Below are 12,492 nucleotides of genomic sequence, written 5' to 3' on the forward strand. Positions count from 1 at the left end.
TGTGGTTCCCAGAGTGAGCCCTCGTGAGACCCACTGCCCAAGAGGCAGCACTCCCTGTCGGTTCTTTTAAGCAGAGGACATTGTCCCTTTTCCCCGAAGCTAAAAGGGTGAGAAAATAGAGGAAGCCTGGGTGGAATTCAGTCAGCTGCCCGGAGTGGGCGAGGGCGAGAGGGCTTGTCCCCTCATTGCTGGAAGACCACCCACATCTCAGACGGCTCGTCCCACAGAAGCTCTTGGGATGCAAAACGTCCCGGAGACGTTCGTGAAGGGGAAACGAGGAGCTGATTCTGTGTCTAATCGATGTAACTCAGTCAAAAGTTGTATTAAGTGACACCACCCAGATTCTCCTCTCAGGAAGGCATGTCACCCCGGGGAAGGGATTTTTGCTGTGTTGTCAAGGGCGTTAGCTGGGAACCCCCGAGGAGCCGGACGGTGATGGGGACGTGGGAACGAGTCCAAGGTCTGGAAAGGGAGACTCGAAGCAGGTACCGCCCGGGCTCCAGGCCAGGCACCGAGCTTAAAGCAGAAAGGTCAAGACAGTGCTCCCACCCTCCCTGCCACTCGGCCGTGGTGCTCCCAGGCCGAAACCCACATGGTGGGCGAGTCCACACACAGTGGCTCCCACTCTGCGGGGCGCTCCGGGTGCCAGCTCAAGGCAAGGTGAGTTCTGGGGCCTATGCGGGGCTCAAGGAGCCTGAGCGTGGAGCACAGCCTCGGGAACCTCAAAGACCCGGGCTTGAGTCTTGCTCTGCTGCCTTCTAGTTGTGTGTTTCTGGGTGGGTTAACCTTGCTAAGCCTCAGTTAGTTTCTTTCCTCCCTTCCTCCCTTCTTTCCTCCCTTTGTTTTTTTTTTTTTTTTTACAGGGTCTCAACTTTGTTGCCTGGGCTAGAGTGCAGTGGCACGATTATAGCTCACTGCAACCTCAAACTTCTGGCCTCAAGCAATGCTCCCGACTGGGCCTCCCAAAGTGCTAGGATTACAGGCGTGAGCCACCTCGCCTGGCTGCTAAACCTCAGTTTCTTCATCTCCAAAATAGGCATAGTAGTACCTGCCCCGGGTCGTTGTGAAGATTACGTGAGATAGCACGTGAAGCATATATGTATAAAATATACTGCTACAGTGCAGTCAATACCCGGCACACGGCTGGGCAGATGATACGGTGATGACAAGGGTTACTGCCAGAGAACCTGTGGTATCAAACCATGCACCTGTTGCTATATTCCAAAGTCCAGCAAAAGGAACCAAAGGCTTCACTTTAAACTGTTCAACAAATATTTATCATCAGGCGCTATTCTAAGGGCTGGGACTCTTCTAGGCTTTAAAAGGTTTTTAATGCCCAGGTGGGGGTGGGGGATTCTGGAACAGGCTGAAGTCCCCGGTGTCACCCGTGTCTCGACTGTGTCAGCTCCTCTCCTCAGCCACAGGGGCTCTCCTTAAATCCCAGCTCAGTCCAGCACTCGGCCGCCTTTGTGTTGCCGCTGCCTAAGCTCTTTTGTAAGGGCCTGAGCCCCGGCGCCTGGCTCCAGATGCTTAGATCTGCCCTGACCCTGTCTCCCCGCTGGCTAGGTCCCCCACGAGCTGTCCTTGGGCACCGTGGAGATCGAGGTATAATCCGGACTTGGAAATGTCCTGTAGGCTGCAGAGTCCTGCTTTTTAAGATACGTGATTTCCCTCTCCTCCCTGAACCCCCAGGTAGCACGCAAGGAGAGACCCAGAAGTTGGCCCAGAGACAAGGGGCCACAAAGAGTGACCTGTCCTAATGACTCTTCTTACCCGTGTGGCCTTTAGGATTACATGCAGAACATCCACGGCAAGGAGATTGATCTGCTACGGACAACAGTGAAAGTGCCAGGGAAGCGCCTGCCCCGAGCCACACCTGCCACAGCCCCAGGCACCAGCCCCCGGGCCAATGGGCTGGCGGCAGAGCGGAGTAACACACAGCTGGGAGGGGCCACAGGTGAGGTGGCTGCCGAGGTGGGGGTGTGGGGAGTGGCTACGGCGGGGCCTAGGCAGGCAGGTGGGCGTTCTGGGCTCCACATGTGCTGACAAGCCAGTGCCACGCTTGGGGGGGTCATCTCAGCCCAGCGCATGTGCCAGAATGCAGCCCTAGTGGAGTTAGTTGAGGGGGCAGAAAATGTGTAGACCAGCAGTTGATTTGGACATCAGGTGGGGCCAGGTAGCCTTGTGTCAGTGGTCCCAGGCCTGTCTCTGCGTCCGGATCCAAGGCGGGCAGTGGGCGGGGCGGGGCCTCCCGGCGCAGTGGCCAGCAGTAGAGGATCGCCCCCAGGAGGGAAGAGGGAAGGCGGGCGCGACGCTAGCTCCCTGGCACGGCCCTTGTTTGTGTGTGTGTTGGGCTCGTGCCGATGTGGCCACCACGGACCAGGCTGGAGGCGTGGGCAGAGGCCGGGAGGGACCTGACGCCACCGCCTGAGACGTCCCAGGTGTGGTGATGTCTCTGCCTCAGGCCCAGCCCCACGGCAGCTCTGGGAAGTCAAGATTACGGTCCCCATTTTAATGAGGAAACAAAGGCTGAGAGACTAAGTAACTTGTCTGTGTTAATCCCGCAGTAAGTGGGAGAGCGAGGGTCGAGCCTAAGTGTGCTGGCTTGAAGAGCTGCATTCTTCCCCAGTCTGAGCCACCCTGAGCTCAGGGCGAGGACGCCGTGAAGTGTGCAGAGGGAGAGATCTAGTGGATGGAAGGAAGGAAGGAAGCCAGGGAGGACAAAGCCAGCCGGCCACCCGTCACGGCAGTGTGCCAGCGGGGGCCCCGGCCAGCTGTGGGGTGCACGGGGGGCAGGGCCCGCTCCATGGCAAAGATGGCAGGTCACGTGCCATTCTCGGTGCTCAGCCCGGAGAGCAGTCAGAGCTGCTGGGAGCCCTCTGGCGTGGGTCCCCGGGCCCTCCCAGCGCTTCGTGCAGGGACCAGCGGGCAGCGTGGGGCTTCTCCTGTCACACCGAGGAGGAGGAGAGGTACGAGGCCACGGAAGGGAGCCTTTCCTTGAAGGCAGGGAACAAGAGGAGAGCTGGCTGTTTCCCCAAAGAAGGAGGGGAACATGCAGACACCGTCCTGTCCCGTTCCTGTCCCTGACATCCTTCCCCTGGGCAGCCGCAGCGCGCTCGCTGTCATAATTACAGCCCCGCACACGGGAGCACACGGCGCCTGCCCGAGCCTCGGCCCCGCTGCCGCGCCGAGGCCGACCCGCACGCACACTCACACATGTCTCCCGCTCACCGGGCGATGTTAACATCTCATTATCTTTGTTACTGTAATTACATTATCCGCTGCTTTATGCAGAATTATCCTCCGAGGACTAATTGATGGCTCCATGTTTAATTCATTAATCATTAGCATCAAATTCGACAATTACAGTGCACACTGATTGTGGGATTGCAGGCGTAATGAGGGGAGAATTAACAAAGAAAAGGGAAAGCACTTTCCCTCCCTCAGGGTTTTGGGTCGGGGGCTCGGGGAGGAAGTTGGGCCAGTGATGTCTTGGGCTGGGGCCGGGGTGAGGGGCCTGTGATTTGGAGCCGGGGAGAGAATGCAGGCAGGAGGAGCGGGCCGGGGCTGGTGTCTGAGAAGTTAGGGACCGAGTCTCCCCGACACGGCCTCCTGAGTGGGGGCGTGGGGGGCCTGTCGGAGCAGAGGGAGAGGTGGTGGGACTCAGAGGAGGCAGACGGAGACTGGCCTGTCGTCTTGGTGCCACACGTATATTGCTAAGCACTCACTATGTGTCTGGTCCTGCTTTGGCTGTTATGACAAATACAAGAGAAACACAAAACTTGCCCTCTGCCTTTGAGCATCGGACTGTCCCAGAGCGTTGGGTATGTCTGGCCTGTTCCTTTACCTTCTAGCTGCTTCAGCTCAGGGCTTTCTATCCATAGGCTTCCAGAAACTCAACCCCCTGCACCGCAGGGCTGGCGTGAGGCCTCGCGTGTGCCCTTTCTCTGGCTTTGCCTCTGCTGCTTTCTCCAGCTTTGGCCAGCGCCAGGCCCTTCTCTGCTTTCCTGCTGACCTCCTGCACCTGCCTAGGTCCTCGGGGTAAAGTGCGAAGCCACTCTGTGAGGCCCACCTGTTCTTACATGCCCGGGGCCATTTCCCTCTGGCCTCAGTCACCGCCCTCAGCCTTGGGTGGACTAAAGACGGGGAGGGAAGCTTCAGGTTCTCAGTGTCCCAGCTCAGGCCCTCTAAGTGTCACAGGCCTTGAGGCCCCACGCTGTTCCCGGGTCTCTCTCCGCCTGGGGAGCGCGGCCGGGAGAGCCCGCAGGCGCTGTCCTCCTCCCTGCGCGGCCGCGTGCCCGCCCAGCCTGGGCGCTCCTGGCGCCTCGGGTTCCCCTCGGCTCTGCCATTCTTCCCTGATGGGAAACGAAAGATTAATTTTCTCCAGCCCAACAGGATAATTACTAATACTAATTAGACATAATTACTTGAATTTGATACACTTATTTCTCGTCAGAATGGCAGCAGAGCTGAGGCAAAGCAAATGGCATATGTGGACCAGAATGCAGGGTGCAGGGCCTGAGCCAGGAGGGGCAGGGCCGGGCCAGGGCAGTCCCAGCCTCGGCCAGGGAGCCCTGCAGGCAGGGGTGCCGGCACCGCCCCAGCTGCTCCACGAGTTGGGAGGCCTCGACGCCTCCCCATGTCCTACTCCCCCACTCATTCCAGCTGTGGGGTCACAGTGAGGGACAGTTGTGGACCTTCATGTGCTTGGAGAGAGGGGTGTGAAGGCCTGGGGCCCTGTACCTGGCCTCTGGCTCCCCAGTAAGCCTGGCCGCCGCCTGGTGAACCCAAGCTCTCATTTTGGTCAGCAAAACCTGCTGGAATTTCTCAGCTCTGCCATCGCCCTGTTTTCAGGACAGTGTCTCTGTGCACCCTTTGCCTGGCCTCCGCCCAGTCTGACCCTTCCCCCCTCAGGTGCCCCCCACCTGGCCAGCAGCGCGTCCCTGCACTCCGAGCGCCCGCTCAGCGGCGCGGCCTGGGCTGGCCCGCGCGCGGAGGGGCTGCATCAGCACTCCTGCTCCGTGTCCAGCGCAGACCAGTGGAGTGAGGCCGCTGCCCTGCCCCCGGGCATGCAGCACCCTGGTGAGTGGTGGCGCTGCGTCCCGCCTCTTCTGGGACCCAGTTAAGGGACAGAGGAGGGGAGCTGTGCAGCCTTCTCAGCCTGAGGGGCTGCAGTAGGGCGGTGCCCAGCTGAGCCCTCCAGGGCTTGTCACAGACGCCTGGCCGTGGGGCCTGGCACCAGTCTTTTCTTGGAAACGGAGTAGGGGCCCTGACCCTTCTCCAGCCACCATGAGTGGCCACTTACCCCTTCGCTTTCCCCAGGGTCCTTCGGCCCTGCCAGCGGCCAGTGCTAGAGGCCCATCCTCTGCAGCTCCTCCTCCCCTCTGTCCCCAGGCGGCGCTGGTGGCGGCTCCTGCATCCCCATCAGCCCCCTGCGCAGTCAGCTCATCAGCCTCTCGGCAGGGGGACACGGGGGAGCGGCGGAGTGGGGCGGTCGGAGGCTGGGGGCTCTAAGCTGTGCAGTGCAACTCTGCCCCAGCCGCTGCTATGGCGCAGGGGGTCCCTGGAGTTGTCCCGAAAGGTCGTTTCCCACCTGTGCTGGCTCCCTTGTAGGCCCACCCGTCCTGGGCGGGTCAGACACTCAAGCTTCTCTCTCCAGTCCACCCCTCGGTTTCCCCCTTGTCCTCTCTTCTTCCTCCATTCTCCCTTCCCTCTCTCTCTTCTCTCCCTCCTCCCCACCTCTCTCTCTCCACCGCGGCCTTCCTTCAACCTTACTTTCACCCCAATGCTAACCTTTTGGCCACAGACCCTGTCAGCAGTTTGAGGGCCAGGAAGGGAAGGGACAGTCTCCTTGCAGTGAAGGTGTAAAGACAGGAGAGCCGGGGCGCCCCACTGCCCGCTGGTAGGCCAGGAGGTGAGCGTCCCAGGACAGACCTGCCTCCCGCTGCTGCCCCAGCCCAGGCACACTCAGTTCTCCCTGAGCCCTTCAGTAGCCGCACTCCGGCCGCTGGATCCCGGCACAGGGAGTCTCGGCCCCCAACCTGGCCCAACGCAAGCCCACCCTGGGGGAAGTGAGGATGGAGGGCATGAGAAGGGGAGCCGGGGGCCCTTGCCTGGGGTCACTGGTCCGAGGGTCTGTGCTGGCCCTGGTGAGGCCCCTCTGTTGAGTCTGGAGGGAGGAAGGCAGGGAGGGAGGGAGCGTGTCTGCCTCTAATGAAGTTTGACATTTAGTGGTGAGCGCCGGGCGGGGTGTGGGAGACAGAGCTTGATTAGCGCGCTCTAATTGACAGTAATTAGGCAGCTCCCTGATTGTTTCTAATTCTGCTATTAATTGTGAGGAGCGGGGAGTGTGATTGAGGATAAATTTGGTGCGGAGCTGCTGGGGCTTCAGCTCCCTGTGAGTTCCCCGGGCTGCCTTCCACCCTCCAGGCTGCAGAGGCAGTCTCCTCCCTTCGCCTTTCTCCTGCTCGAAGTTTCCTTACTCTCCACATTTTCCTCCTCCATGGCTGGGGGCCCTGGGACTGGGAAGCCTGGCAGACCCCTCGCCTGGAGAGAGGGTGTCCGTCTGGCTGGCCCAGGTGTGGCCCAGCTACAGTTGGCAGGACCGGTCCTCTCCTCCCTGTGCCCTGGGCCTCCCCCACCCCTCGGCCGCCCCCCTTCCCACACTTCTCCAACTCTCCCCTCACCAGCCAGTGGCCCAGCTGAGGTGCTCAGCTCCAGCCCCAAGCTGGAGCCCCCCCCATCTCCCCACTCCAACCGGAAGAAGCACCGGCGGAAAAAGAGCAGCGGGACCCCCCGACCAGACGGCCCCAGCAGTGCTGCTGAAGGTTAGGGGGCCCCAGAGGGAAACGGGCACAGGAGGTGGGCAGTGGGACTTGGGGACAGTACCCTAAAAGTAGCACCCTTTTCTCTGTTTTAGATGGATTAAGCACTTTCTAGTAGTTATTTCTAATAAAGGTAGTTTCATAACTTGTTTTGGTAATCTAGACCCAGAATCTTGGGAAAGTTCTTTTTTTCTGCTAACTGAAACCCTTTCTGTTGAAATGCGAGCTTCTTTTATTCTTAAAGAAGGTAAAAGACAGCAGGCTACTACCGCAATAGCTCTGGCAAGACGTGCGTGCGGGGCAGGACCTGTGTTTTCTGTGTCTCTTGTGTCATCCGAGTTTAACGAGTGCTGGATACCTAGTAGGTGCTTAATGCGTGTGTACAGACTGGCTGAGTCTCCCCTTGGTCTTCCTCAGGCTGCGGAATTCGCTCCTTAAACATCCTGCCGTAGGACCTTTCTCAGAATCTTCTAATTATAGTGCTGCTCCTCTCATTTTCCCCAAAGTATCTTCAAAATCTCCCTCTTCTCAGTGATTGGAGTCTCTTTGCTCCCAAATAAGTTTAATTTCTGTAGACTCATAATTTCTCATTCTGCTCTAATTGTCAGGGTTAGGGGCGTGGGGGTCAGATGAGCAGAAATCAGCTTTTCCAGCCAGCCGCTGACACAGTGCTGCTTAGCGGTTGTGGAACAGGGTGTCCACTGTGGGCCAGGCGACCGAGTCCCCAGTGATCGTGGAGATCCTGCGGCCCACAGGCTGGGGTTCTGAGCAAGGTGGGTGCGGCGGTGGTCCCGTCTGCGCGAGAGGGTGGTCCTGTCGAGGGCCCTGAGAGCAGGAGGCAGAGAGGAAGACTTCCAGGGGAAGCTGGTGTCACTGAGAGGAGGCTGCCCAGGGCCAAGATGCAGTGAGGACTTACAAGCCGTGATGGCCTTGGCCAAAGGTGTGGCTCATCCTGGGGCCTTCCCACAGGTACCTGTGCTGTCTCTCCAGCCTCGGTGACACAGTCATAGTGCTCATGAGGAACTGTTCGCCATGGGACAGTGACGGTTGCCATGAGACTCACGTGGCTGTGGCTGTCTTCCTGGGGCCTGGGGGAGCAGAGCTTGGAAGGGCTTCACCACACTGCTCGGAGCAGCAGTCCGGCCCCCAGTGCTTGTTACTGCAGACGCCCGGGGGTCCCCGTTCGCTCGCACACTCCTGGAGAAAACCTCTCCTCCTCTCCCCCATCCACTTGCCCTTCCTGCCTGTCTGTGCCAGGGTGGTGGGGGAGGGGCCCAGCTCCCAGGAGCCCCACGCTGACGCCGTCAGGAATATTGGGTTTAATGAGCTGCAAAATGAGGCGGCTGCAGCTGACATATACGGATGGTGCCCACACCCGCCTCCCCCACCCTCCCAGCCTTTGCCTCCTAGCACCCGTCGCATCCTTCTCCTGACACTCGGCTCTTCTTTCTGCAGGGAGCACCTCTCTCTGGCCTCAGACCCATTCCTGGGGTGCCAGGGATGTCAAGCCCTGTGTCCCCCATCTTTTTTCCCCAGGCTCCACAGGTGGTTAGGAGTGAGGTTCGAGGGCTCACACTAGTCTTACAAGTTTACTCTGCGTGCCCCTTGAGAGCGTGGCCTGTGAGGCACGGGGGGCAGATCCGGGGCAGGACGAGTGCCAGGGAAGCCGGGCAGGGAGCGGAGTTGTGGCGACAGGCGCGCGTGTCGGCCGGGAGCCTTGAAGGCGTAACCTCCCTCCACAGAGGCAGAGGAGTCGTTTGAGTTTGTAGTAGTGTCCCTCACCGGGCAGACATGGCACTTCGAGGCCTCGACGGCGGAGGAGCGGGAGCTGTGGGTACAGAGCGTGCAGGCCCAGATCCTCGCCAGCCTGCAGGGCTGCCGCAGCGCCAAGGACAAGGTTGGCAAGGGGAGGCTGGGCTGCGTGGAGCACCTGGCTGGGATGGGACTGAAAGGGGCCTCGTGACCGACCCTCGTCTCTCCCGCCCCGTGGCAGACTCGGCTGGGGAACCAGAACGCAGCTCTGGCCGTGCAGGCCGTCCGCACCGTTCGTGGCAACAGCTTCTGCATTGACTGCGACGCACCCAGTGAGTGCTGGGGCTGGCGGGGCTGGGAGGTGGGGAGCACGGAGAAAGCTTTGCAGGCACCAGGAGGTGGGGAGGATGCAGCGGGGAGGACTTTCCTAGCTGCCCCCCTTCGCTGGTTGTCCGCCGGCTGCACTGTTTTCCTCTCCTCGCCTAGACCCAGACTGGGCCAGCCTGAACCTGGGCGCCCTGATGTGCATTGAGTGCTCAGGGATCCACCGACACCTGGGGGCTCACCTGTCCCGGGTCCGCTCCCTGGACCTCGACGACTGGCCACCTGAGCTGCTGGCTGTTATGACTGCCATGGGCAACGCCCTGGCCAACAGCGTCTGGGAGGGGGCCCTGGACGGCTACGCAAAGCCAGGGCCTGAAGCATGCAGGTGAGTGGATGGGGCCCTGAAGCTGGCCAGGAAGGGAGGGGACATCCGGGGCTCCCAGCTTGGGGAGGACCGCATTGGCTGTGACAGTGTTAGAAGGGTTAAAACTAGCGGTTGCTCTGCTTGGCAGTTGGCCCCTTGGGGGTCCCCCCCCCCTCTGGTGCCTGTCACTCAGGCGCCTCACAACAACGGGCCCTTTCTGAGCCGTTATCAGCAGGTCAGGGGGCCAGCAGGAGGCGCATGCGCAGGGCCCCTATCGCGGTGCGGTGCGGACCGCCCTGGCCGGCGCTGAGATGGGGAGAATGGGCGTTAGATAGGGTAGCGCGTGGCCCCCAGCGCGGGCCCCCACCTGCTTTGTTCCAGCACTGCCAGTCGGAGAGAGTTCAGGCGGCCAGATAAGCTGCCCCCCGCCCGGGCCTGCCTGGAGTCATCCTGCCCTCTCTGTCCCCATATCCCTGCTGCCCCAAGGGTCCTCCCTTCAGTGTCCTTTCCTTTCAGCGTCTCCTGCCCGCCTTACGTTATCCATATGCCCTGGGGTTTCTTAGGCTTCTCTTTTCTCTCTGCTCTGTCTTACGTTCTCTGTTCCTTCCTCATCACCCCCGTTTCCTGTCCTGACCACCTCCCTGCCCCACCTGTTGGGCTGCTGTCCTGCCTCGCTCGCGCCTGGATGGACCTGTGGCTGCAGAGAGGAGAAGGAGCGCTGGATACGGGCCAAGTACGAGCAGAAGCTCTTCCTGGCCCCGCTGCCGAGCTCCGATGTGCCGCTGGGGCAGCAGCTGCTCCGCGCGGTGGTGGAGGATGACCTGCGGCTGCTGGTGATGCTCCTGGCACACGGGTCCAAGGAGGAGGTGAACGAGACCTATGGGGATGGGGACGGGCGGACGGCTCTGCATCTCTCCAGTGCCATGGCCAACGTTGTCTTCACACAGCTGCTCATCTGGGTGAGTTGAGGCACCTCGGACCTACCCTGATCTCGCCCTTCTTACTCTAGCCCTTTGAAAGCTACCTCTGTTTCCTGCCCCCAAACCAGTATCTTTCCTCCCATGTCATGCCAACGGTGAAAATGTGCTTTCTCCTGCAGTATGGGGTGGACGTGAGGAGCCGGGACGCCCGGGGCCTGACCCCGCTGGCCTATGCCCGCCGGGCCGGCAGCCAGGAGTGTGCAGACATCTTGATCCAGCACGGCTGCCCCGGGGAGGGCTGTGGCTTAGCGCCTACCCCCAACAGAGAGTCTGCCAACGGCACCAACCCCTCTGCTGAGCTGCACCGCAGTCCCAGCCTCCTCTAAGGCCCAGAAAAAGGACAGAGGGGCCAGAAGGACTCCATGGCCTAGGGATCCTCCTCCCTACAGGTGCTGGAAGGAACGGACACGGAGACAGAGAAGCAGCAACATGCAGAGGAAGGAGAGGAAATTAGAGAGGAGAGTCAAAGGGATCCAAGGAGAGTTTTGGGATTTGAGCTGCAGCAGAGAGAGGGAGGTATTTAGCCCTCTGCCCGGAGGTGCCATTGAAAAGGGACAGGACCCTTTGGAGGTGCCTGTGAGGAGAGGGGAGCGGGACCTCTCCCTCCTCCAGATCCCTTCCTCCTGCCGCCAGCCCCCGCAAGCCTTCACCCTAAAATTGGGATGGGGCACAGGTTGGGGGTGCTGGATGCGGAGAGATGGGGTGATCTGTGAGTCCTATGTAAACTTTGTACATTGGAATATTTATGTTTGTGTACATAATTGGTGTGTGTGTGTGATGAGCCAATAAACCAGACTGTGTGTGTGGCCTTGTCCCCTGTTATGTTGCTGTCCTTCCAAGGATGCCCCTCATCTCCGCTTCCTTGTCCCTTTCTTGTCATTTTTTGCTATCTGTGTTCTAAGACTGTCTTCCCTCTTAGCCGGGGTCCCAGGCTGTCTCCTCGGCCTCCTACTTGCGTGGATTCCCTGCGGCACAGCGAGCCCTGGCACGAGGAGACAGGGCTCTCGGCGTCCTCCTGGTGCTGCCTCCCCACCCACTCCCCACCTGCAGGAAGGTCCCAGCTAGTCTCTTCATTGTCACCGACATCGTCTCTGCTAACCTCATGCCCACCCTGTGCTGGCTAGGGAGGGCATGAGCACTGTCCCCCTTCCTCCGAGTCTGGGGACTCAGTTCTTCTGGGAGAAGAACTTGAAGGAGCCACCGGATGAGCGGCAGCACTGCGCTCAGGACGGCTGGGTTACAGCGCAGGGGGACTCGTGCCCAGGCTTTGCTTGTGAGGAAAGGGTAGGAGGTAGGTCGCTGACACCAGAACAGCCACCTTGACCGACATGTTGCCAAGCCGAGCTAGGGGTAGAATCCAGAGCCCCTGCTTTTCGTTCTGACTGTATCCCTTGGTTATTCTAGAAAGAAGACCTGGGGGAAACCCCTCTCTCTTCTGGCTCTTAAAGGATGAGACATTACTAAATTAGGGTCCTGCTTTCTGAGGAGTCTGTTGCTGCCTCATTCCTGGAGCCACATTGCTGGTGGCCTTGTTTTCTCAAACACCTCGAGTACACGTTAGGTGTGGTGGGCTCGTGCTCCGTGCACGGGCACCTGCCTACATGTAGGGAAATAACCAAGTAACACTATTCAGAGAGGAAACCAGATTTTATTTTCTTGGTCCAGAGCCCCTTTTGCAAGGCTGATAAGTCCTTACGTATAGGTTAGGGCAGAACAGACACAGGGCCATGGGTTCCTGGGCTCAGGATACTAGCAATAATCACTCCCAGAGTCCCTAAGGAAAACAAGCTGGTTGGGAAGGCTAGATACTGCTTGGTACAGTTTAGGAGGCTTCATGGGTAGTGCCAGAAAAAATGGTGGCTCAGGCCTTGGTTTGGGCTGGTTCTCTCCAGCCTCCCTGCCCAGGTGCTCACTCGCCCTCCACCACTGGGTCATGGAGCCACAGAGCCTCTGCTCCAGCCCCGCCAAAGGGACAATAGCTCCTGTGATCTTCCCCCTCCGCCTGGCTTCTCTCCTAAAAAGAATCTTACCCTGTAGTAGGTTCCCTGTGTGGCCTGAATCTAAAGATATCAGAGTAAACTTAGCTTTGATCTAGACAGGGCTGAGAATGGCACTACATATTTTCAGTCCAATTCCCAAGCCTTCCTGAAATTTAGCCACAAAACAGAGAGGATGTGCTGTGGATCTGTGCTGCCCCAGCTGCAGGACTGTGGCACCGTTAACGGCCAGTCCCCGCTCCTGGCTGCCA

The 12,492-nt window shown here is 59.7% G+C and overlaps 1 protein-coding gene across 5 annotated transcripts in view; it reads left to right on the forward strand.

Annotated features, from left to right (window-relative positions):
• AGAP3 (ArfGAP with GTPase domain, ankyrin repeat and PH domain 3) overlaps nt 1–11,050 on the forward strand; it is a 55,414-nt gene extending 44,364 nt beyond the window's left edge. For 2 of the 5 annotated variants that reach the window (XM_069461487.1, XM_069461491.1), the window contains 8 exons: nt 1,789–1,957; nt 4,915–5,082; nt 6,690–6,827; nt 8,567–8,721; nt 8,818–8,908; nt 9,063–9,285; nt 9,968–10,223; nt 10,364–11,046. In XM_069461487.1, the coding sequence (XP_069317588.1) occupies nt 1,789–1,957; nt 4,915–5,082; nt 6,690–6,827; nt 8,567–8,721; nt 8,818–8,908; nt 9,063–9,285; nt 9,968–10,223; nt 10,364–10,570 (1,407 nt within the window). In that variant the 3' untranslated portion in view covers nt 10,571–11,046. Of the gene's footprint in view, nt 1–1,788; nt 1,958–4,914; nt 5,083–6,689; nt 6,828–8,566; nt 8,722–8,817; nt 8,909–9,062; nt 9,286–9,967; nt 10,224–10,363 lie in introns of all 5 variants that reach the window. The other 3 variants (XM_069461488.1, XM_069461492.1, XM_069461486.1) reach the window with 2 other exon arrangements.
• The last annotated feature ends 1,442 nt before the right edge of the window (nt 11,051–12,492 follow it).

Source organism: Eulemur rufifrons, chromosome 29 (assembly GCF_041146395.1).
Source record: "Eulemur rufifrons isolate Redbay chromosome 29, OSU_ERuf_1, whole genome shotgun sequence".
NCBI lineage: Eukaryota > Metazoa > Chordata > Mammalia > Primates > Lemuridae > Eulemur > Eulemur rufifrons.